Below are 26,780 nucleotides of genomic sequence, written 5' to 3' on the forward strand. Positions count from 1 at the left end.
GGGGAAGGAACACTGCAAAAAAAAAAAAAAAAAAAAGACTGACAAGATAAAAAGGGCTTAGGCCTGGTGGAACCACTGAGACTATGGCCTCTAGCCACCGTTCTGGTCTGGAATTAAACCCACACCTATGGCTTCCAGCCAAACAAAAGGCAGGCATCATATGAGGTGAACATTAACACTAGGTAGATATACTCCTGGGAGAGAACAATCATGGGAGAATAGAAGGCTGTGGATGCACAGGCACAGAGCTCAGGGAGCAGGAGCGCATAGAGGGAAGGACACAGGGAAGAGGTAACTATGGGGAAGAAGTGGGAGTGCATTGTGGTAAATTGTAGTCAATGTCATAAGACAAAGCATATGTGAACCCCTGTATGGAAAGTGAATTTGCTCTATAAACTTCCATCCAAATCACAATAAAAAATAAAAATAGTAATAATTAAAGGGCTTAGGAAAATCTTTCTTGTCTCTTGGACTTGGACCTACAGCATCTTGGTTTTGCTATTGCCAAAGAAAAACTACTAGCTTTTTTGGAATCCTGAATTCAGAGATCCAAAGTGCTTGGGTCTGACTCTCTGCTGAAATCTGATACTATCTGCTATTGGGCTGTTTCAATCTTAGCAAAAGCTATGTAGAACCCAAAGTAGGCATAGGCTTAATGAGTAAGACTTCAACTTGGAGACAACTGCAAATGTAAGACACCCCTCTGTAGGGCCATGAACTATACAAACATCATAGATTTTGGCTAAACCGTTTCAGTCACTTGCAGGTGCCCATAGAAAAGAGATTATTCTCTGATGGCAACATCAGAAATCAAGCTGTATGTCATCTCTTTATTTCTGATACAGAGACTAATATACTCCTAACTTGTGATTCATGTCAAAAACTGCAAGCTGAGAGAGAGAATATTACAAGAAGTGTGATCCCTCTACACACTCCTTACAGGTAAGATTCTTGACCCTCTCTCAGGGATATTTCACAGCTATTGACTTGTGTTTAGCTTTCTAATTAGTTGCACTTTACAACGATGGATTGATAAGCTGACTACTTCCCTTGCCTTTCCATGGTACACACACCTTAGTAAAGCAATTTGATTACTACATGTAGCTGTCCTGAGAAAGAAACTGATCTTTTATTGGTCACTCACAAGATAAATATCATGATGAAAGGGTGGAAGGTGATGTAAAACCATTTTAAAAATTCAGGATTCATTGATTTCTAAACATGACATGTCTTCCTGGTTAAGTTGTATAAAAATTCCTTCTGTAAAAACACTTTTGCTCTTCTTGCAGGTCTGGATAAAAATAAAAAGTGAATGAAAAAAATGTACAGATGTCATTACTTGAATGGCATACTGATTGTGTAACAACTGAGAAAGAATCAAAACTCAAGCCCTTGGGGAAGCAAAGAGGAGAAAAAGGGCATTAATGATCTTTGCTTTTCAGAATTGTTCCTGGAAGCTTTCCTCTCTTCTTGAAGGAAAATATCCAGCATTGTCTTTGCAAGTTGCTGTGAGGGCACTGAATTCAAACTAACAGCAGAATCTATAATTCTGGTAGTGATATAGCAGGGGATAGGCCCAGTTCCTGCACCACAGAACACCCCCAGATATTGCTGACACTGGTGAGGCAATTGAACTGTGATGGACAAGCAAAACTGTCTAGAACTAACTGCCTTCAAGTGTTGTTGTTAGGTGCCACTGAGTTGGTTCCAACCCACAGTGACCCTACGTACAACAGAATGAAACAGTGCCCAGTCCTGCACGATCCTCACAATCCTTGCTATGTTTGAGCCCATCGTTGTAGCCACTGTGTCAATCCATCTTGTTGTGGGTCTTCCCCTTCTTCGCTGACCCTCCACTTTACCAAGCGTGATTCTGACAATATGACCAAAGCAGGTGAGATAAAGTCTTGTCACTCTCGCTTCTGAAGAGCATTCTGGCTGCACTTATTCTAGGACAAATTTGTTCCTTCTCTGGCAGCGCATGGTGTTTTCAGTATTCTTCACCAACACCACAATTCAAAGGCATCAACTCTTCTTTGCTCTTCCTTATTCATTGTCTAGCTTTCACATATATACGAGGCAAATGAAAATATCATGGCTTGGGTTAGGCACACCTTAGTCTTCAAAGCGACATCTTTGCTCCTTAACACTTTAAAGAGGTTTTTTCTGCAGATTTCCCAGTGTCTTCAGATAGTCCTTCTGAAACAAGGACTGAATTGAACTAAATGGACTGCACTGGGAACCACAGGGTGAGGGGACCCACATTAGAAAGACCCATTGGAAGCTCTGTTAACATGACCAATATATATCCTCCTTGGAGTACCCTTTTCTGTAAACTCTTTTTTTTTTTTGCCAAGAGTATTACCTGTTCCCACTAGGACTATATGTCTTGTGTGTATACTCTATCATGACACTGCTTCAATCCTGGAGGCTCTTAAGTCACCTTCAACTTATTGGTTGGAGTTGTGCTGTGCCCGAATTGATGCCTCAGGCCAGGTACAAAGGCCTCAAAGAGAAACTGAAGGAGAAAGTCATGTGGCTTTCTAAGATAAACCTTTGGTTATCTTGGTTGTAATGGTTAATAGTGTTTGTTTTAACCGGCTAAATCTAGGACCCTTAAAAGGCATAACTGTGATCAATACTGCAAGCTGTTCTCACTTTGCTGCTTGGGGTCCTGATGCTGTTGTTATGTGCCATCGAGTGGGCCCTGACTCATAGCGACCCCTCCTTGGGTTTCCCAGGCAGTATCACTACGGAAGTAGATTGCCCCATCTTCCTTCCGAGGAGTGGCTGGTGGGTTTGAACCGCCAGCCTTCTGGTTAGCAGTCAAGTACTTAGGCACTACCCTACCAGAGCTTGGGGTCCTACTAATAATAATTCTAATGTAAAATGTCCTGGCCAAAGGCAAGGGACTGCACAGAGAAAAAGTTAACGTAGCAGACCTAAGACTGTTACCCTTAGAAAGGCCCCGCTTATAAGGTTGACCCTTGGCTGGCCTCTGGGAACTGGAATAGTCAATAGTTCCCTACACTGATATAAAACTTTCCCAAAATGATAAGAGTATCTCAATGTGTCTAAATTGATTGTATAAACAATACGGTTTATGATGAATACCTTCCTTCTGGGAGTCTGGAATTTTGATATTTGCTAGGCAGAGACGGCCTAAGTCACCAGCCCCTCAAAAAAAACTCTAGGCATTGAGCCCCTAACAAACTTTCCATTTCACAAATATTTCTACAACTTGTTGCTGGGGGAATAAAGTTTGTCCTGTGTGCCTCCACTGGGAAAAGACTCTGGAAGCCTGTGCCTGGTATCCCCTAGAATTCACCCCACTCACCATGCATCTTTTCCCTTTGTTTTTTTTGATCCTTTTGTTGAAATAAATCATAGCCATGAGTATGACTGTATGCTCAGGCTTCTGAGTCCTTCTAGGAAATTACTGAAAGTGGGGGTGGCTTTAGGGATCCCTAACATACTAATTTTAAACAGGTAAATAAACCAATCTTGAGTCATACATTCCATTTTGGTATAGAAATACATCACCCAAATTTCCTTTACGTTAGCAGAAAGTTAGAATTAATGGATTACTTACGAAAACAGATCAAACCACTGCTGTTTTGTAACAGATTCCTGACGTAAAAGCTTCAAAACAATAGGACGCATGAAATCCCATTTGTCTTCAAACTGAAGAGAACCTTTATTCTTTAAAAAAAGGAAAAAATAGTAGCTTAATTTAAATGCAGTTAAATAATAATAAAAAAAAAGTCCCATAATTTTTTTTCTTTTAATAGATAGCTAGAGAAATGCAGAGTTCAAAATTTGAAAGAATCATTTTCCCATAACAGAACTGGCGTAGTGCCTAAGGCATTTGACTGCTAACCAGAAGGCTGGCTGTTCAAACCCATCAGCCACTCCTTGGAAGGAAGGTTGGGCAATCTACTTCCGTGTGATATCACCTCGGAAACCCAAGGAGGGATCGCTATGAGTCAGATCTGATTCCACGGCAGTGCATACAAGCTTAATCTGGTATCAAAGAAATACAGAAAGACCACCGTAAAGGAGAAAAATTGCAGATATGTGTATAGTAAAAAAACTGGCTTTGACTAAAGGAAAGGTCTGGCCTTTGCCCTGGGGTTCTGGGAGGTACTCTCTGTTGTTAGGCACCATCTAGTTGGTTCCAACTCATAGCAACCCTAAGTACAACAGAATGAAACACTGCCAGTCCTGCACCATCCTCATAATCACTGCTATGCTTGTGCTCATTGTTGCAGCCACTGTTGACTATCCCTCTCCTTGAGGGTCTTCTTCTTTTTCACTGACCCTCTAATTGGGCCCTTAGAATGTTATGCCTAATAGAATTCTCTTTGTTTGCCTGATGAACTGAGGTCATACTGACAGTCTTAAAAATGTGATTTAGGGCAGGGACTGTCTACATCTGTACAGTCTGACAGTGCGTGTTGGCCATGTCAGAAAGATCAACAATGTGACTTAGGATGGGGACACATGGTGTCAGTCAAACTGGAGAACTAAGTTAACCATATGAGTAATCAATCAATCATGACTATATGATGAAGTCCCAATAAAACTTGGATATATCAAAGCTCAGGTGAGCTCCCCCGGCTGGCAGTATTCCATGTGTATTGTTATACAGTGAAGCTGTGACTGTAAAGCATCCTGACTCCACAGGGAGAGGAAAACAGAAACTCTGTTTCTCTTCCTCTGACTGATCTCAAACTGTATCCTTTGAGTACAACAGGTTTCAGTGAGTTCCATTGGTCTTTCTAGAGAATTATCAAAATCTGAGCATAGTTTGGGAACCACTGAACTTGAAGTTGGTGTCAGAGATGAGGACAGTTTTGTGTAGAGCTGTGCTCTCTAACTATGCAGCTGTCCTAAATGTCTCATAAAATGTATACTAAAAATCTACAAAAGTTCTGAAAACTGAGGGAAAAAAAAAGATGGAAATAAATTTATCTCCTTTTTGAAGTTAACAAACCCCTGATATGAAGTTGGTGAGAAAAGCATAAGAAATGGAAATCCTAGGCCATTCTTACCAGAGAACATAGATGCAAAAATCTTAAATAAATACAGGTATGTGTCACTTAATGACCACTACACGTTCTGTGATACAGGACATTATGTGATTTGGAGGTTGCGCAAACACCATATTAAACCCTTATGGGAGCTTGCTTTCTGATTGTCCTCATCGCTGTTGCTGTCACCACTGCTGCTGCTTGAACTGCTGGTGGAAGGTGGAGGAATGGGTGCCTGCAACAGCTACTGGGACTGTGTGAGAGGTGAGCAAAGGGGGAGTGGAGTACATCTAGCCCTGCTCACTGTTTTAGTGGCCTGAGAAGCAACAGCAGCCTAGGCCCTATAGCCCCTGCTGCTGCCTGCCTGCCTGCCAAAGCCTGAGAGCCCACTCCCAGAGCCATGTCCTCTGTCCCACTTGCCTGTCCCACTTGTGGTCCAGTGCTACAAGAGTCTAGGTTCAGGGGTCTTTAACCAAACTCACTGCCATCAAGTCGATTCCAACTAATCGCGACCCCCATTGGGTTTCTAACGCTAATTCTTTTTTCAGAAGCAGACTACTTTATCTTTCTCCTGAGGAGTGGCTGGTGAGTTAGAAATCACCAACCTTTTGGTTAGCAGCCAAAGGGGGAAATAATAAACAAAAGGAAAGCTGCTTGTCACTTTCCCTTTAAAAGGTGGGAAAAAAATTAAAAAAACTTATGGAACCATGATACATGTGGTCAGACACTGCCCAAACAGATGTAAAGCAGTGCATACCTGTGTTACCAAAAAAAAAAAATTGTTGTTGAATCGATTCGACTCATAACAACCTCTCCTTGGGTTTCCGAGGTGGTATCTCTATAGAAGTAGACTGCCCAGTCTTCCTTCTGAGGAGTGGGTGGTGGGTTTGAACCCCCAGCCTTCTGGTTAGCAGTCAAATGCCTTAGGCACTATGCCACCAGAGCTGTGTTAGCAAATCAAATAAAGAGCATATCAAAAGAATGATATCTCATAATCATGGTTATCTCATAAATTCTTGGTTTATCTAAGCAATGGGAATGGTTCAAATTTAGGGGAAAAAATCAATTCATTACATTACCAAAGATACACACACACACACACACACACACGTTAGTCAATGGTACCCCATCCACTAACCCACTGCCATAGAGTAAATCCCAGCTCACAGTGACCCTACATGACAGAGGAGAACTGCCCCACAGAGTTTCCAAGGCTTTAAATCTTTATTGTAGCAGCCTGCCACATCTTTTTTCCCACAGAGTTAAGTACAGTTCTCCAAATACTTCTAATTTTTCTCCTTTTCAGAAATAAGCCCTGTTGGGGCAATGATTATAGCTGCTAACTGAAAGGTCAATGGTTTGAACTCACCAGCCACCCCACAGGAGAAAAATGTGACTATCTGCATCCGTAAAGATTTACGGCTTTAGAAATCCTGTGTAGCAGTTCTACTCTGTTCTATAGGGTCAGTATGAGTTTAAATTGCCTCAACAGCAGTGTGTTTGGTTTTTTGGGCTTTTTCTTCCTTTTAGTACCTGCTAGGATTGTACTTGTCTGTCCCATTTCAAGTTAAATGTGGCATGTGTCTTGGTTACGCCAGTAAATTTCAGCAAAAAGCATTAACTTTCTAACTAACCAGCACCAAATACTACTATGAAACTCATTATTATTTTACTGTACAAATGTTGTTGAAGACTTTACTTACTTCTATCAGTGACCCTACAAATCCACTGCAATTATATATGTATGGTCTGAAATAATCTACATCAGAATCACCTACGATGTTGAGTACAAATAATATTTGTAAAACCTACCTCAGATCCACTGAATCAGAAATTTTTGGGGGATGAGTTGAGAATCTACATGTTTAACAAATTTATGACAAAACTCCATAAAATATTAGGGGGTCTGTAACTCCAAAAAGGTTAAGAACCACTAATTAACATTGTACTCTAGTAGAAGCAAGTGATATTTCTTATATATACATAAGTACAGTTGATCTTAAACATTATTATATTGTCTGTAGGTAACTTGCCCCAAGTAGCTACTTCTATCGCACAGTATTTTTATTATAAGGACACATGGGAGATATTCACTCAAATCTCAGTATCATGATTAGCTGTGCTTCTCCACTGAACAACTAGTTTTATCTTACGGACTTCAATTAATCAAGTAGGTAATTTTGCTTTCCTTAGTGTTGGTTAATGAGAAATGCAGAGTCATATTTGTGTACTTTGTATACTAACCTTATGCCTGGCTTCGTATTATTTTTCTATTGTTATTATTTTCCCATAATCCTCATTGCTTCATTTACTCTTCCCTCTGGGGAGTGTGCAAATAACAAATATTAAAGAACTATGGAAAGACACACAAGCCTTTTCTTTTCTAGACTATGACATAGAGAATCATAATACTCCCTTAACAAGAGGACACTTTCTAATTTCAACTCAGTCAATTTTCAAAAGCATGTTTGGCAATTCATAAAACTAAACACAGTATGTTTTGCTAATACATGCAGCTGAGTCAATTTTGACTCACAGCAAACCCCATGTGACAGACTGCCCTGTAGGGTTTTCTAGGCTGTAATCTTTATGGAAGAAGATTATCAGGTCTTTCTCCTGCATAGTTGCTGGGTGGTTAATGCCAAACTTTCAGTTGGCAGCTGAGTACTTAAGCATTTGTGCCACCAGGGCTTCTAAACAGAATATACATTCCTCCCTTAAGTGAGTAAGTCTTTAATTTTATGTTTCTGTAATCAAACAGGAGAACCAAAATGTATTTCCTGCTTTTTCCAATAGCTATCTGGAGGTTTCAAAGCCTAACCAGAATTTAATTCATTTCAAGCACACAGTAACTCTGTAACTTTTTTATTTTTTTGAAAAGCATAGTATAAATTCTTAAAAATCAAAAAGACATAGAATTACCACACACTTGAGATAAATTACAGTTAGGCTTTGAAACCTCCAAATAGCTATTGTGAAAAAACAGGAAATACATTTTGGTTCTATTTGATGAAAGAAACCTAAGATTAACTAAAGAAAGATTCCCCTCTATACTCATTAAAAGGAGGAATTTTAATGTTTTCTACCAAAATTTTATAATAAAATCCAAAAATTATGATAGCAGTAGGGTAGATATGATAGGACTCTCTAGGAAGTTTACTTTTGATTGCTTCAATATTCTCAATGGTGTAGAAACAAGGACATGCCTGAAAATATCAGGAGGAGGTACTGGCATGTTGAGAAAAATATGTGAAATGACTATTACCAACAGGGATTGTATAAGTGTGCTTCCTGAGAAAAGGTAAACAAATGAAGTGAGCCCAAGCATATTGTCTAAAGTAAGCCAGGCCTCATCACAAGAAAGAACCCAAACAGAGCCTAGTAGTTGCATCAATTTGAGGAGTCAGATTTTGACATCTGGGGAAGCCAAAGTAATTCGAATTTGTGATGCAAAGTACTAGAGAAGAGGAAGATGCACAGAGAGGGAGTACTAGAGAACTGTAGAAGGGTCCCCTTGAGTTTTCAGCTGAGTACTGACTCGTACAGGTGTATGAGAAACGTATGAGGCTGGGGAAAGAACCATTGGAAAGAAGAAAGCAAAACAATCACCACAGTTCACACAGGGCTAGGAATAGTTCACGTTCCCACTAGCCAGATAGGAAACACTCATCAACATACTAGGCAATGAGTAGGGTTTTCAGAAATATATTACTTCCAAAGCGAAGCCAAACTAGTCCTACCCTAAATGAAGTTCTGAACACACACTAATAAAACTAAAAAAGTATGCTTCAAAAGGATCAATCTACCCAAACCAAGCCCACTGCTGTAGAGTGGATTCTAACTCATAGTAAACCTATTGGACAGAGTAGGGTTCCCAAGGCTATAAATCTATGGAAGCAGATCACTACATCTAAAGAGGGTTCAGTGGAATAGCTAGTAGGTTCAAACCTAAAGGCTGGCAGTTGAGCACTTTAACCAACGTACCATCATGCCTCCTCAAAAGGATCAAACTGATTCTAAATAACTTCAGTCGAGCCAAAACAAACAAAAAATATTTAAAGAAAATTTTTAAGATCCAGTCCCAGAAACACAATTCACAATGTCTAGCATCCAACAAAAAATTACCAAGAATGGGGGAAAAAAAACAAAAACAAAAATATAATCTACCATGAAAAGAAAAATCCATCAACAGAAACTGACCCAGAAATGCAGCAAAGACAAAGATGACAGATTTAGTAAAGAAAGATGTTAAATGCATTGTTACATATTCCACATGTTCAAGAAAGTAGAGAAAGTATGAACACGATAAAGATATAAATGAAAAATATTAAAAAAAAAAAAAACACACACAGAGTTACCAGTGAGCTATGGGACAACATCAAGTGATCTAACCTACATATAATTAGAGTCATGGAGTAGGGAGAATATTTGAAGAAATGAAGGCCAAAATGTTTCTCAATTTGATAAAAAGTATAAATCCACAGATCCAAGACATTAAACAATAAATTGGTAGACAAATTAATCAATGGTGCTAGTGGAGTTGGATCAACGTAATCAGGGCACTACAGGAAGTGAGCTGGAAAGACAGGAAAATGGTAGAAATCAAAGAAGGATATATGCAATTATGGAATTATGAAAGGACGTCATTTAACAAAAATTTCTCATTCTATTTTTATTGTTTTGGTTTAGTCATTCCATTGCAAGATTATGTTCTATTAGGCCTTTCATTGCAAGTACATAATATTTTGGCTAATTACAGAGGCCAACAACTTTTGTGCATGTGATTATCTCTTGTTCAAAAAGGACCTCCTTTTAAAACAGAGCTTCAAACTGGCTGAAACTGAGTCAGTCATGGCTGACAAAGCAAAACCAAAACAGACCCAAACTTTTAAAATGTGGAACCAAATGGGAAAAATTTCCCAGAACGGGAAAAACTATAGGTTGAAGCCTTGGAAAGGGAGACTCCAAAGGGGCACAGAGCCCCTTCTGAAGCCTGATGCGTGATGCTGGATTATGGCCAGGACTGCGCAGAGTGGCACAGCCAGGGCTGCTATCTTTGAGCCACGCGCCACTGTTTTCCACTTAAGCCAGTCAAGAGATTTGGTTGCTATGCAACGAGCAAGTTGCCCTGGTTTAAGAGGGAGATTAAGTCTCTAACAGGGCGTTGACCTGTATTTTTCCCATTTGGTTAGCATCCCAGTTCACTCACATTTAAAAAATTCAGGTCTGTTCCAATGTTGCTTCATTGGCCATGAATGAAGTGAGCTGAACCCGGGTTCCAAGTCTTGTTTTGAAATAGTTTCCTTTAGCATTCCATGGGTAGATGCAATATTCTAGCATTAAATAAGCTTAAAATCAGCTAACAGAGGACAATGTTGCTGTTGTTGTTATGAGCCATCGAGTCGGACCCGACTCATAACAACCCCTCCTTGGGTTTCCGAGGCAGTATCACTACAGAGTAGACTGCCCCATCTTCCTTCCGAGGAGTGGCTGGTAGGTTTAAACCGCCAGCCTTCTGGTTAGCAGTCAAGTGCCTTAGGCACTATGCTACCAGAGCTCCCAACAGAGGATAATAGCCTCTATTATTTAACTTCAGAGTCTGTGGGCGGTACAAAGGGTTAACACATTCGGCCACTAAGCAAAAGGTTGGTGGTTCAAGTTCACCCAGGGGTGCCCTGGAAGAAAAGTCCCAGTGATCTATTTCTAAAAAATCAGCCCGTGAATACCCTTTGGAACATAGTTCTACCATGACATATGTGGAGTCACCATGAGTTGAAATCAACTTGATGGCAACTGGCTTTTTTTTTTCTTTTTGATTACTTAACTTCAGTATAATCTTCAGTATAGACACATAGCTCACTTCATTCTTTTGGCCATTTTACCTTATAACATCTGACAGCTAATTATATATCTGGTATAGTTCTGATAGAGTACTGCCTAAAGCATTTGACTGCTAACCAGAAGGCTGGTGGTTCAAACCCACCAGCCATTCCTCGGCAGGAAGACTGGCAATCTACTTCTGTAGAGATATCACCTGGGAAATCCAAGGAAGGGTCACTATGAGTGAGATTCGAGTTGGCGGCAGTGAGGTGGGTTTTGTTTTTTTTTTTTTTTTGTAGTTCTAAATAATTAAAAGTATTAATTCATTTAATCTTTACAACTACCCCTGAGTTAGCAGCATTAAGTACTATTATCATTCTCATTTTGCAGACCAAAAAAAAAAAACTGTACATTATAATCTGAGATATTAAGCTAGGTTATTTTATTAGGTAACATGCAGTAAGTGGCAGAGCAAGGATTCAAATGCCAGCACCTTAGCTCTGTTAAAGTCACATAACTACTCCCTATTCTTTCCTAGATAAGGAATGACGATACTTCCAACCTATGTGTGAGATCCAGCCCTTGGCTTAGGTAATTTCATTAAGCCTATAAAGTAAACTGCAAAAATCTATGATGATATAGTGGCATAGTGGTAATGGCTGCACAGCATGATGAAAGTAATGAATGTCACAGAATTGTGTATGTAAAAAACAAAAAATGATGAAATGCCAAATTTTTGTTTTATATACACATACACTGTAAAAAATGGCATGGTGGAAACATCTGACCTCCCAAGAGGGGGCAAGAGAATCACCATCAGCATCAGTAGCCCAAGGCTGATTCCTATGAAAGGAGGTCAGACATATCTCCTCTTTCCAAACTTTTTACCAATTCCTACATCAGCTGTCCCTCCCATAGTACTCTGCTGGATTTGATAATTCAATGCAAACCCAAAAAACCAATCCCATTGCCATCAAGTCAATTCTGGCCCAGAGTGACCCTAAAGGACAGAACAGATCTGCCCCATAGGGTTTCCAAGGCTGTAAATCTTTACAAAAGCAGACTCTCACATCTATCTCCCATGGAGAAAGGTCTGAACAGCTGGCCTTTTGGTTAGTAGTTGAGGACTTAACCACTGCACCACCAGGCTCCTATTGATAGCAGCAAACCAAATCAAACTACTGCCATCAAGTTGATTCTGACTCACAGTGACCCTACAGGACAAAGTAAAACTGCTTCACAGGGTGTTGCACACCTTTACAGAAGCAGACTGCCTCATCTTTCACGAAGCAACCAGTGGGTCTCAACCACTGACTTTTTAGTTAGCAGCCAAATGCTTTAATTACTGCACCACCAGAGCTCTTAATGACAGTACAGTTTAACTAAAAAAACTAGTTGCTGTCAAGTCAACTCCATGGAGACCCTATGTGTAACAGTTTATAACCCATTAAAATAGTTCTTTGGATGGGAAGTTACTAATGGGTATGATATGATTATATGTAATGTTTAAATAGATCAAATATAAGAAGGAAAAATTGAAATGGAGTTTAATAGGAAGCAACTGAAATAATCCATGTGACAATATATGATGAGACTCTACTAAGGCATGGAAACAGCAAGGTACAGATAGATATATGATGTTCATGAAGCACACTTTTCATAGTTATAGAATTCTGACTTAACCATTTACCAACTATATAATCACAAGCAAGTTACTTAAACTCTCTGTGCTTTAGTTTCATCTCTATAAAATGGGTTTAATAAAGTACCTATTTCAGTGGGTTCTTGTAAGGATTTAATAATATATGTAAAATGTCAGCAAAGTGGTTGACACAAATAATGTATTATAACATTACCATTCCTAGTATAAATACTACTATTTCTGCTTCTCCTATAACAACAGCATTTGATGATAATTAGATACCGAAAACAAAAAAAGAGAATGAAGATGACTCAGCAAAAACAGTAGTAAATTCTCAAATGACTATTATTATTTCCCTACCACTACTGTCCAATATGGGAGCTCTGGTGGCATAGTGCCTAAGGTATTTGGCTGTCACCCAGAAGGCTACATCCGTAGTGATACTGCCTCGGAAACCTAAGGAAGGATTGCTGTGAGTCTGATCCTACTTGACAGCAGTGAGTTTGGTTTTTTTGGTTTTTGTTTACTCTCCAATATAATTCAAAATACAAACACTAAATCCTAAAATATAGCTCAAAAGTCCAGAAGTTTTCTAAAAAAAAAAATCAAGTTTTTTTTAAAATTTTACTGTGATTTGGGTGAAAGTTTACAGAGCAAATTCATCTTCTATACAGTAGTTCACATACACTTTGTCTCATGACATTTACTGCAATCTCCCACAATGCAACAGCTCTCCTCCCATGTCTTCCCCATAGCCACCTCTTCTTCCCTGTGTCCTTCCATCCCATTCACTCCCGAGCTGTCTCCCTATGCATACACAGCTCTTCTAATCTCCCATGACTGATCCCTCCAAGGAGTGTATCTATCTAATATAAATGTTCAGCTCACATGCCTGTCTTTGGTTTGGCTGGAAGCCACATGCGTGGGTTCAATTCCAGACCTGAAGGGCAGGTAGGGGCCATAGTCTCAAGGGTTCCACCAGGCTCTATCAGACCAGGAATCCTGGTCCGTCCCCCCCCCCCGCTTTTTTTTCTTATGATTTTTAATTTTGTTCCACATTGTTCTCCCATTCTATCCAGGATCTCCTACAAAGTTTCCTCTCTGAGTGGTTAACAGTGGTAGCTGGGCACCATCTAGTTCTTCTGGTCCCATAGTCATATAGGCTAGGTCACATGGTATACCAGACCCTTGGACTAATTGTTTCCACGTGTCTTTGGTTTTCTTCCTTCTTCTTTACTCTGGATGAGAAGAGACCCATCGTTGCATGTAGCTGGCTGCTTGCAAGCTTTTAAGATCCCAGTTGCTACTTGCCAAAGTAGGATGTGGAACAATGTTTTCGTGTAGTATGTTATGTCAATTGAGCTTGATGTCCCCTGTGACCATGGTCCCAAGCCACAGGTCCAGCTACTCGCTTCCACTGAGTAGGTGGCTGTGGCCAAGAAGTGACTACAACCTTGTCCTTTGTCAGCTCTACTATATACCTGGAAATTCTTACATAACATACAAATATAGTTGTAGAAACACTGTCTGCCAATCCTATACATGGTCACGGGCACACTCCCCCCTGCATAGATATACCTAATAGTTCAACCTGCCCACAAATATATCCACCCATACAATGTTTGCCATCACAGACAACTCAGTACTGTATGTGCAAAAAGGTTCATCTTTGTTGTCTGTACCTCCTATGCACCTCTCTATGTCTTCCTCTTCTTCCATGCCACCATGCTGATCACTCACTTTTGGTACACTGCCCTTCCCTTCACCCAACTCAATACCTGTCTCTACCTATCTAGCAGTGTTCCCTCCCCTCCTCTCCCACCCCTGGTTTTTTGGAAAATTTCCTTCCAAATATAAACCTTTCCTTGACTTTTTATATAACAGATTAATATATTTGTCCTTCTGTGATTGACTTATTTCACTCAGCATAATGTCCTCCAAGTTCATCCATGTTATGTGGTGTTTTGCAGATTCTATATTACTCTTTAGGGTTGCATAGTATTCCACTGTGTCCATGTACCATAGTTTGGTTATCTAGTCTTCTGTTGATGGGTACCTAGGTAGTTTTCAACTTTTTGCTATTGTAAATAGTGCTGTGATGAACATGGGTATGCATACATCTGTCCTTGTCCCGGCTCTCACTTCTTTAGGATATATACCTAGTAATGGAATGGCTGGGTCAAATGGTATTTCTAATTCCAACTTTTTAAATTACCATACTGTTTTTCACAGTGGTTGTATCATTTGACAGTCCCACCAGCAGTGTTTAAGAGTCCCAATATCTCCGCATCCTTGCCAGCATTTACTTTCTGTCTTGTTGAACTTTGCTACTAGTGCTGGGGCAAGATGGTATGTCATCGTTGTTTTGATTTGCATCTCTCTAATGGCTAATGATCGTGAACATTTCCTCATGTGTTGGTGGGCCGCCTGAACATCCTCTTTGGTGAAATGTCTATTCATGCCTTCTGCCCATTTTTCAATTGGATTATTTGTCTTTTTGTGGCTTAGACATTGACAATTTTCTATAAATTTTAGAGATAAGTCCCTTGTCAGATATGTCATTGCCAAATATTTTATTTTTTTTAAAACAAGTATTTTTTAAAATACGTTTTTAAAATCACTTTCTGTTATGAGGAAAGTGATATCTTTACCAGTATCCTAAGCATGTCCTCTTTCTGTCTACTGGGCAATACAACTTGGATCTCAGATTTCTGCCTTGAATGGCTGGTGGAATCACTGACCAAAGAAGAAGTACTAGGAGAGGTCATGGATTCCGTTTTGGCTGTAATGTCTAATTTAGGTAAATACTGAAGTTGTTTAGTTTTTGGCCTTCATTTTCCACCCCCAACCCCAAGCCCCATCCCATGCTCTCCCTTCCTCTTTATTTAAATAAAAGTTATTTACTACTAAATTGCTTTTTACTTAATGTAACGTATCCCCCACAGAGCTGGGAGGAAAATAAATTCATGGAAAGTTTCTCACAATAAGATGAAAACAGTATGGGGGGAAATAAAACAAAGAAAAGGTGAACAAATGTTCTATTCCCTTTCCAGGATCAGATCAGTACAAAGAAGCAAGAATCACTTAATATATTATTTTGGTTGCCCTGATTCAAATACAGTACATTCAGCTTTATCTGAAAAGTATTCCTAATGGAAGAATAAGCTCTAAAACCAATTAACAGCATAGTCCCAAAATCTCTTATCTATAGGTATGGTGCTTGTTCCAAAGGAATACAATGACTATGCATTAGGAAGAAAGTAATTATAGAAAGTTTAATGTGTTTGGTATTGAAGATGGTATAGGTCAGGAATGAAAGATGCTATAAAGACCTTTCTAACTTACTTTGTCACTCAAAGAAATCTGTACCTCTCCTAGTGAGATTTAAGAATATTTTTTCAAGCAATGAGTTTGTGTACAATAATCCCATTTTATTTATTTTCAAGAAAAAAGTGATGTATAATTGCACAAATATAAAACTTGGGACTATGTGAAAAATACCGAAACAGTTGCCATTAAGTTGATCCTGACTCACTTGAACCCTATGTGTGCCAGAGTAGAACTGTTCCATAGGGTTTCCAATGTCTAATTTTTCAGAAGTAGATTACCATTTTTTCTTCTGAGGTACCTCTGGGTGGACACAAATCTTCCACCTTTCAGTCAGGAGCCAAGTACACGAACCACTTACACCACTCAGGGACTCCAATAACTTTACAAAAGGGACCCAGTTTGCAGACATAAATTGTGAGGGTAGCTATCTGAATGCTTGGTTTCTCGTAATGTCTATAAGCCACTAGTGTGCCCCATTTAAGTGATTTTAAAACCACATTTGCAATTCCCATTAACCAAAAAACCCACAAAACTACAGTATATTTGAATCTTGGCAATTCTATGTTCCAGCCATACAAACCCTTCCAGCTACTCCTCAAAATATGCCAAATTTATCACTGTGCCTCTAGACTTTTGCCTAGAATGCATATCTTTCAGGTCTTAGCTTAAATGTCATTTCAAAGAGACCTTTCCAAACCAACCTAAAAAAATTCAATTTTCCTATGCCTCTTTGTAGATAGCAAAGCCAAAGTCTTGAGCTGGTAGCAGAGATGTTTTGACTGACTATAAGACTGAAATTTTAATTCAGACTAAACTTTTTAGTATTTTGGAAAAGACTGGAAGGGTATGGGAATCTGGCTGAAATGTCATCAAGTGGCAAGGAAGGAAAATTCAATAGAACATCACTGAAATCAGTATTTGGAGAAAAATAAACTAATTTTCTATTGTAAATAAGTACTTACCTGAAAGAGTGCCATCACCTTCTGAACACTCCCAATTATATTGTTTTCATGACAGCCCTCACTGCCAGCAAAAACTATAAAGCTTATTATTATTCTTTGGTATCAGTCTTTACTCATTAGAATATAGGGACTTTGTCATCATTACTACTGTATCACTGACACTTAGAATAGAATACAGCACAGAGTAGAAGCTCAGATATTTATGGAATGAACAAATCCCCATACACAGATCAATTACCCTTGATATTACTTGTAAGTACTCGAAGTATTATGACCAATGTTCTAACCTAGATTTTACCTTGCTTATCAGGCACCAATTTCTCCTAAATTATATCCCAAAAGTAGGAACCAGGTAGCTTACAACTGGGTTCATCAGGACCATAAACCCACCGCCGCAGAGTCATATCCGACTCATAACGACCCTTCCTTGGGTTTCCGAGGCGGTATCACTATGGAAGTAGATTGCCCAACCTTCCTTCTGAGGAGTGGCTGGTGGGTTTGAATCGCCAGCCTTCTGGTTAACAGTCAAATGCCTTAGGCACTACACCACCAGAGCTCCTAGTCAGGACCCTAGGCAAAATAATTAATAAGAAAATCCTGTCTTTGTCCATCTCTTTCTCCATCTTTCTTTCCTGTCCACCAGATAGATGCCCAGTGCCTTCTTGAATTCTCCTCAAATTCATTTCATAAAGGACTGATCTCTCAAAGTTTATCCTAAACTGTCGCTTTCTTTTGTTGTTGTTGTTATGTGCCATCGAGTTGGACCCGACTCATAGTGACCCCTCCTTGGGTTTTCGAGGCAGTATCACTACGGAAGTAGATTGCCTCATCTTCCTTCCGAGGAGTGGCTGGTGGGTTTGAACCGCCAGCCTTCTAGTTAGCAGTCAAGTGCCTTAGGCACTAGTAGCTTTAATTGACATATACCACCTCCAGATTATAACTACTCACTCATTTATTTTCACAGAACAAGAAAGATTCCCACATTAGTATCTATCACACAGTTTTATAGTTACTGATTTAGTCCACTATTTAGTCCACTATTCCTATCCACAGCCAACATACACATCCTTGAATTAGTTTTGTCCATTGGCTCCAAGTGTCTAATGTAATCATGTCTTTAGGACAGGACACTGGAGTGAGTTAAGGCAGCCTTAAGGCTCATGTCCCTCTTGTTGTTGTTGTTTGTTGTTATATGCCATCAAGTCGGACCCAACTCATAGCGACTCCTCCTTGGGTTTCCGAGGCAGTATCACTACGGAAGTAGATTGTCCCATCTTCCTTCTGAGGAATGGCTGGTGGGTTTGAACCGCCAGCCTTCTAGTTAGCAGTCAAGTGCCTTAGGCACTATGCTACCAGAGCTCCTCATGTCCCTCTTAGATGCCCATTTTTCCAAATTTCATCAATTCCATAAAATATTGACAAGTTAGGTACTTTTAAAAACAGCATTTTGGTTATTTTTAATTAAAAAAAAAAAAAAAAAAGCAGCACTTTTCAAGAGCAACAAGTGGACTGAAAGTCAGAAAGAAGCTTGGTGTGGGTCTCTCACAAGCTCTTGCTCCAAACCCCAGAAGTGATCACAGAGAGGATCTTCCTGGAGAGAGAAGGCCCTTGACCCAGGAACTTAGGAGCAGTTGGTGCAGCATAGGGATTCCTTTGGTGGGGTAGATGGAGCAGCCAGCCAAGCCTTGGTCACTAGATCAGTGCAAATGGGCTCTTAGGTAATTTCCACTTATGGTGGGTTAGCACAATTAACACTATTCCTCTTGAGGGACATTAAATTAAGGAATAACACAGGGAGCAAAGAGAGTGGCATATTCATTGGATTCTAAATCACAATCATGAAATAGTCTTTATATGGTACAACCATAATTTCATTTTTCTTAGAATTTGAAGGAAGGTGAGGTCATTCTGAAGATCAATTCCGTGCTTTCAAGATGAAGTTATATATGAGGTTGCCATACTGTGTGACAGTGGAATTGTCTGTGGTGCTCTTGAGGAGAATGCCTTCTGGGCATTACTTGCATGCCATTCTGCCTCTGAAGTCATTTCAGTGTTTTTCCCACTCTGTCATCTCAGCCAATCAGGTAGCTGTGCATGGCCAGCATTCAGCCCAGTTCCGCTGCCTTTCCCAACAAATTAGGTTCTTAATGTGGCTTATGTTGAAATAGATTTAATAAATATTAACGATTCAGTTGTTTATCTTTAACAGATTCACTGGCAACCTTCAAATCTTTATACCACAATCACATACCTCACCAAGCAAGCTCTAGACTCAGTGTCTTTGCAATGGCTCTTCCCTTTACCTGGAACTCTTCACCTACTATGTGCTTGGCTTGCTCCCTTGCTTCACTCAGGTTTCTCTTCAAATATCATCTCCTGCCAATACTATCAAACAACACTACCTCTTTTATAAGAAAACAAGAATAGACATACACAATGAGACCAATGTTCACTGGTGGTTACTGGGGGAGGAATTGTGGGAGGGGGCAGGAAGCAAGCTGTAGATCTTAGATAGTTATTTTTGGTGATGGAAAAAGTGGCACCAAAGGTGGGTATACTGAGCACAGGCTGACCAAACCAAATTATGTCACTGAGAAGCACTCATGAGAAAAGGATGCCTATACTAAAAACATGACATAGACATATATGTAAGATTGTAACAACACCAACATAAAAAACAAAAAAATAAGTCTAGGATCATATTTGGATGATACAGGCATGTATGCATACAGGTAGGTACAGGAGATCACCAGGCCTTTCTTCCAAGGTGCCTCTAGGTGGACTCAAACCACCAACTTTTCTGCTATCAGATGAGCACATTAATCATTTGTCCAGGGACTTCAGCTTGCATATTGTTGTTATGTGCCGTCAAGTCGGACCCAACTCATAGCGACTCTTCCTTGGGTTTCCGAGGTGGTATCACTATGGAAGTAGATTGCCCAACCTTCCTTCCGATGAGTGGCTTGTGGGTTTGAACCACCAGCCTCCTGGTTAGCAGTCAAGTGCCTTAGGTACTATGCTACCAGAGCTCCTATCAGGTTGCATATAGGTATCTGATAAAATGACTGAAATAATGAGTAAGTTCTATAGATTGTTTGAATTGCTCCTTTATGTTTTTAATTTCTTTCCTCTCAAAGGATAAAGTTTCCACTGAGAAAAGTTTATATTTCAGTTTGAAGTCTAAGATTCCTTTGAGAAATTGATTTTATACTCCCCTGTCCTCTTCTCTCTCCCTTTCTCTAGATCTAACTAGGAAGGTGATAAAAACAGAAATACCCCCAGTTAGCCAACACTCATTTACTGATGTGTTGATGATTAAATTTCTCTTTTTAATCAATTATCACTCATTTATGGAGCACCTAACAAAAGAGATTGCTGCTTTAGATAGTAAGGCATCAACAAATTAATAAAGTCCCTGTACTAATGGGTACTAATAATTAAAAAAGGCAGTTAGACTGTAAATAGGCCCTGTAACTAACATATAAAGTATAATGTAAGTGCCAGAAGAGACTGCTACTGTTGTGCAGAACAAACAAGCATTAATTCCATCTGAGAGCATAAGAATAGAGGCATTCGGGCTGGTCCTTGATGGATAAAAAACATATTAACAGGCAAATACTGAGGGAAGAAGGTTACTCCTGAAAGAAGAAACAGCAAACATAGAGCTTTGAAGATTCTGGTATAGTAGAGAACCTAGTAACCAGTCAGATGGGTAGGAGTGTGTGTGAGAGACTGACTGAGTGAGTGAGTGACAGAAAGAGAGCATCAGTAAGTTAGAGCTAGTTATTAGGGAAAAGACGACCAAACTGGATAGATCTCAAGGAATTTGAACCATCAAAATATATGAGCAGGAAAGTGATACGGTCAGAACTGTGTTTTGGTCTACAGCTCAGATCAGAGTTAAGATATAAAAGTAATAGTGAAATCATGAAAGTTAAGATTGTTCTGGGGTGGGGGGGTTATCATACTTGGGTGGGGGTGCAGGGAGGAGAGAGCAAGGCCATATAAAACCATAAGTGATTTGAGAGACAGGACGCAAAGAAGATGATAATGTCATTAAAAATCAAAAAGGTAGCAGAGGAAGTGGTTAACAATATCAGAAGACAGGATGAATTTCATTTGGCAATCAAGTGGTTGTTGGTGCTCTTAAGACTGATAATTTCAATATAATAGGAAGAGTGGGAAATAGATCACAGAGTGGTAAAAAATGACAAATGCAGCAAGTGGGGCTGCTTTTCCAAAAACTATGTTATTGAATGGAAAGAATAATGGCAGAGGTTTGAGGCAGAATTACACTTGAGAAGAAAGGAGTCTGAAAATAAAAGAGGGGACATGCTGCTAAAATGGGGAGAGGGGGAGTGAGAACTGAACAAGAACAGGTAGGAGAAGGCAATTCAAGAGGTGGTTTGGAAAGAAAGAGAATATAGAGGAAACCAGTGAAAAATTCTGGCATTCATCAAGGAAGTTAAAGATACTCCAAACAGCTGGGTAAAGTAATATCCAAAGAATTAAGAGGAGTGAAATTCAGCAAAAAGTTTTGAACAACTGCTATTTTGAGTAAGATAACCAATTGGAAATAAAGAAAATGAGCATGAAAGCCCAAGTGGTAATCTGAAATGCAAAAATAAAGGAACAAACGAAATTATATGTTAAAAATAATCTAAAACCTACCATCTTGCTCCAGCACTAGTAGCAAAGTTCAACAAGACAGAAAATAACAAATGCTGGCGAGGTTGTGGAGAGATTGGGACTCTCATACATTGCTGGTGGGACTGTAAAATGGTACAACCATTGTGGAAAGCAGTATGGCGATTCCTTCAAAAGTTGGAAATACAAATACCATTTGACCCAGCCATCCCATTACTAGGTATATACCCTAAAGAAGTGAGAGCCATAACAAGAACAGATATATGCACGCCGATGTTCATCGCAGCACTATTTACAATAGCCAAAACTTGGAAACAACTTAGATGTCCAACAACTGAGGAATGGATAACCAAACTTTGGTACATTCACACAATGGAATACTATGCAACGCTAAAGAATAATGTAGAATCTGCAAAACACCGCATAACGTGGATGAACTTGGAGGACATTATGCTGAGCGAAATAAGTCAGTCACAAAAGGACAAATATTGTATTAGTCCATTATTGTAAAAGTTAAGGAAAGGTTTATATATTGGAGGACATTTTCTTTGTTGGTTACCAGGGGTGGGAGGGAAGGGGAGGGAATGCTGTTAGATAGATAGAGATAAATATTGATTTGGGTGAAGAGAAGGGCAATGTACCAAATGTGAGTGACCAATATGGCAGCATTGAGGATGAGAAAGAGATAGAGAGTTACATGGGCAGTACAAACAACAAATATGAACCCCTTTGTAAATACAATACTGAGTTGTTAATGAAAGCAAACATGGGTATAGAGACGGATAGATGGGTGAACAAGCTAAACAATTATGTATGTCTAAATGGAGAGTGTATCCAAGATCATATACAGGGTTGGCAGACAATGGGCCTCTCGAAGAGTATGAAGGGATGGACACTGGGAGGAGGTAACTATGGGGAGGAAGTGGGAGGGGAGCTGCTGCATTGGAAATTTTGGTCAATGACATGAGACAAAGTATATGTGAACTGCTGTATGAAAAGTGAATTTACTCTGTAAATCTTCACCCAAATCCTAATTAAAAAAAAAAAAAAAAATCTAAAACCAAAGATGAAACTATCATATCAGACTCCTATAAATGAAGCGAGAATGGCCACACTTCATCTCACCTACTTCGGTCATGTGATCACTAGAGACCATTCCTTGGAGAAGGATATCATGCTTGCTTGGTAAAGTAGAGGTTCAGTGAAAAAGGGAAAGACCCTCAACAAGATGGCCTAAGAGTGGCTGCAATGATGGGCAAGAACTGTGAGGATGGTGCATGTTCAGGCAGTGTTTCATTATGTCATACACAGGGATGCTATGAGTCAGAGTCAACTGAACAGCACATAACAACAATAACAACAACAAAAGTTCTGTAGATCTACTTGAAGAGCTAAGGAAAACAACAAAGGTAGTAAAGTAGTAATATGCAAAGTTTTTGTTAACTATACATACCCTAAGCAGTTGATAATTGCACACAAATCTCAATATACACAACACAAATCTTTATATATCTCCAAATTTCCAAGATTTAGCAATAGCCTACTTGCCTTAAACAGAGATTACCATCACTATTAAGTCGTATTTCAATATAAAAAAAAGTAGGTGGTTTTTATTGCATTGGGTTCTGACTTGTTTCACAAGAAAAGTTCTTAATTGTATTATCTTTCAAGATATTAGCTATCCCTCTGAACTATGTCATCCACAAATTCAAATAAACTAAATTTCACCCAACAGGATAAGGATGGACTCTTTCAGCAGGACACTAAAGGCCTCTCTTCAGGCTGATGGTGATTTATTACTTGTCATTCTTCAGGTACAGTTTTTAATTAATGAAATTCTATAATTGTATTCTCATCTAGCCTACATTCCTCTGTCTGACCAGAAATATATAATGATTTTGTCAAATATGCCCTGGTGAAATCTAATTACACAACGTCTAAGGCATTTCTCTAATGTTGTTGGTACGTGCAGTCAAGTTGGTCCCCAATTTGTGGTAATCCCATGTACAATGGGATCAGACCATTGTGATCTATAGGGTTTTCACTGGCTGATTTTCTGAAGGAGATTGCCAGGCTTTTTCCTTCCTAGTTCATCTTATCTAGAAGCTCTGTTGAAACCTGTCCAGCATCACACCAACAGACAAGCCTCTACTGATAGATGGATATCGCTTAGGTACATTGGCCAGGAACTGAATCCAGGGTTCTGGAGAATTCTACCAATCTATTAATTCTATCAAAAAAGAAAACGAGGCTAATTTTAATTTGACCACAGCGCTGTCTCTATTCAGTGTATCAGCAGCTTGAAATACAAGTTTCCTACGAATTATGCTATAGATCTACTTTGGCAGGGTCTCACTACACTTCTCTAAGAAGATAAGATGACCTGATGATTATCTACTTTTTAATGCATGAATATAAGGCAATCTCCCCATATCTCCATGAAGAGAGGAAAAATAGTTTTATGGCCAATTTGAGTATATAAATTCTGGGAGATACAGATAAAAGAATCAAATGACAATTTACAATGTCTATTATATTAAGTTATTTATATAAATTTTAAGTCACAAAGCACATAAAATAATATTCATATAGAAATTCTGCTTTTTTCCCCTGGCCAACATTTTAGAAAACAATTTCATTGAAAGTTTTCCAATGTATCTCCAGCATCTGCCTTCACGTTCACTAAAGTGATTGAATCATTTAACAGTTTTCTTTAAAGTATATCAACTTCTTTTTATTTATAAGTTTTTTGATTTATGGCACTTTTGTATCCTTATGATCTTTTTAAACCTAAGCCCTAAATGTTCATTTCCTATACATTCTATAGTTGTACCCTATAGATCTACATTCATAATCTCTCCAATGTAACTACTTACAACTCCTGACTTAAAAGTAGCTTCAGATTTATATCTCTTCCACACAATACTTTTAAAAAAGTGTTTAATGGAGTCAAGTAAGGTGACTCACTCTTTTTCCACAGTGTGTGTGGTGGGAGAGAAGAGGTACATTGCCTTATATTAAGGTAATCAATAGGTGAACAACTTCACAAGGAATTAGGAACCCAATTCTTTCTTAAACACATTTCCATCAGTAACATACACTATTGCTAGTAAACATGATGATGCATTAACAATAATCTTCAGAAGTTAACATATATTCTTTCTGGACTGATACACTAGAACTTTGCTATATTGTATGTTATAAAAAGAAAGTAGAGTAGGATGGGTTGCTCAATTCCTGTAAATTAGTTCTAAGAGAAACAGCAGGAGAAATAATTCTAATAATTTATATGCATTGTATACTAATTAAGTGTCAAGTATTGTTTAAAGCATTTTACATACATTAACTCATTTAATCTTCACTATGTTCCTATGAAATAGGAGCTATTGATAATCCAGTTTTACTGAGGAGGTAAACCAGCCTTAAGAAATTGCCCATAGCCATACAGTTTGTAAATTTTGCAGGCAGTCTAACCCTAGGCTAGTTTAAAAGACAATATATTGCCTTTTAAGTTAGTAAAATTAGGTTTTGATTTTGTAAGACAGTTTCCTCTGTTATGCAATTAATATAGTGGTCTAAAGACATGATGATGAGGTTTCAGTATATTTTAATACTATTTTCTATTATCCCTTTAGGAGTTCTGGTAGCATAGTGGCTAAAAGCACTTGACTGCTAACCAGAAGGCTGGCGGTTCAAACCCACCAGCCACTCCTCGGAAGGAAGGTTGGGCAATCCTACTTCCGTAGTGATACTGCCTCGGAAACCCAAGGAGGGGTCGCTATGAGTCGGGGCCGACTCGACGGCACATAAGCACATAACAACAACAACAAATTATCCCTTTACACTGCCTGAAGGCACAATGATAGGTCTTAGAGTAAAATACTTCATCCAGTTTTTATGTTCCCTGAGCTTTCAGTCAATATTTTTATGGCAAAAGTTTCCTAACTATAAACACAGCAACAGAGCGGAATGGTACATGTCTTCCTCATTCTCTTCCAACCTTTTAAACTGATGGTACAGCATCTGCCTCTGTGGACCTTGATCTGCCCTGCTATCCCAAAATAGAGAGATAACTTCAAACATTTTCTTTGATAAGATAACTTTTCTAAACTCTAAAACGATAGTAGCACTTCATCAGCTGTCATCTGGCTGTTTGCTGTAATGGGGACGGGGTAGGGAAGGGGAGAGCAGTCTCTGAGAAGAAAAGGGAAAAATAAGAACTCAATATTAGGGGGACCAGAGGGGTAGGGAAAGTGAATCGTGCAGAAAAAAGGAGAGAGAAGGGGATGGGGTGGGAGGCACTGCTCGGTCTAACCTGGAATTTCGTGCAGACAAATGAGAACAGGAATTGAGAAGATAGGAGTCACTGAAACCTGTTAAGCAGCATTTGCCTGGATTTTCTTTTTTCTGCATCTTAGACTCTTGCTTCAGGAGAAACTGGGACCCCAAGAGAATCAATGGCCCAATCCGTCAGGCCACAGCTCGACCATCCAACCCTTTCCTTCCAGCCAGAGATGGTCCCTTAAAAGCATCGGAGGCTCCCCACCTTAGAATTCAGCCGGGCCTTTCACACGCTGGGCCGGCAGGAGGGAAAATCAGAGCCTCTCGACCCCAAGGCCAGGGACCCGCTTTTCGCTCCTCCGTGCCAGCCGCAATCGCTTCCCTTCCGGTGGACAACCCCTGAACACTCCCACATCTCGTCGCTGAACCTGAATATAGCCCTTCCGAAAAGCTGAACTCCGCAGTCACGGAGTAAAACCCAAGCTGGAGTGAGTCTTACCTTTAACAGATTAGACGTCGCCATGTTCCTTCAACTTAGACTCTCGCGAGGCGGCGCGAGATTTCGTGGCGCTCTGGACCAGGCCACAACGGGAGGCCGGAGTTTGCACCGGGGCCAACGGGCCGCTGGGTCCGCACCAAGGGTGTGGTAGGTGTGGGAGCGGCGTGCCGACAACGCGCTGACCTCGTCCCAGCCACCGGGCGCTTCCTCACTCTTTTCCCCTACATGGTCACCGTAGCTTCTCCAAACGAAAGAGCTCAAACAAATGCTCAGGGAGACGAGAGCGGCGAATGATGAAAAGGTAACAGGGGCCGACCTGAAGTTGTTGAGGAAGCATCGACTCCACAAAGCTCCTTCACGCCTTTGGTTGTGCCCGCAGGGGCCACCCGCAAGATTTTAGCTCGGTTTAGGCCCGGCAGCTTGAGGTCCGCGGCCGCGTCACGTGACGCGGCGGGCGGGGGCACGCTCGGGAGCGAGCGTGGGAGTCTGGAAGCCTAGGTGGGACTGGAGGCCTCCTAGGGGACTGGAGTACGCCCTCTGCTGGCGGTACCCGATGTTTTCCTTCA

At 39.8% G+C, this 26,780-nt stretch overlaps 1 protein-coding gene across 1 annotated transcript in view; it reads right to left on the reverse strand.

Moving 5' to 3' along the window:
- Positions 1–26,708, reverse strand: part of CUL5 (cullin 5) — a gene marked incomplete at its 5' end in the record, with an annotated part of 97,741 nt that extends 71,033 nt beyond the window's left edge. The window contains 4 exon segments of the mRNA XM_042780360.1: positions 3,593–3,702; positions 26,215–26,241; positions 26,244–26,435; positions 26,574–26,708. Of these exon segments, the coding sequence (XP_042636294.1) occupies positions 3,593–3,702; positions 26,215–26,241; positions 26,244–26,435; positions 26,574–26,708 (464 nt within the window).
- Positions 26,709–26,780: the final 72 nt, after the last annotated feature.

The sequence above is a fragment of the Orycteropus afer genome, unplaced genomic scaffold (genome assembly GCF_000298275.1).
Source record: "Orycteropus afer afer isolate SDZICR_OR568_19922 unplaced genomic scaffold, OryAfe1.0 scaffold00036, whole genome shotgun sequence".
In the NCBI taxonomy this organism is placed as follows: domain Eukaryota; kingdom Metazoa; phylum Chordata; class Mammalia; order Tubulidentata; family Orycteropodidae; genus Orycteropus; species Orycteropus afer.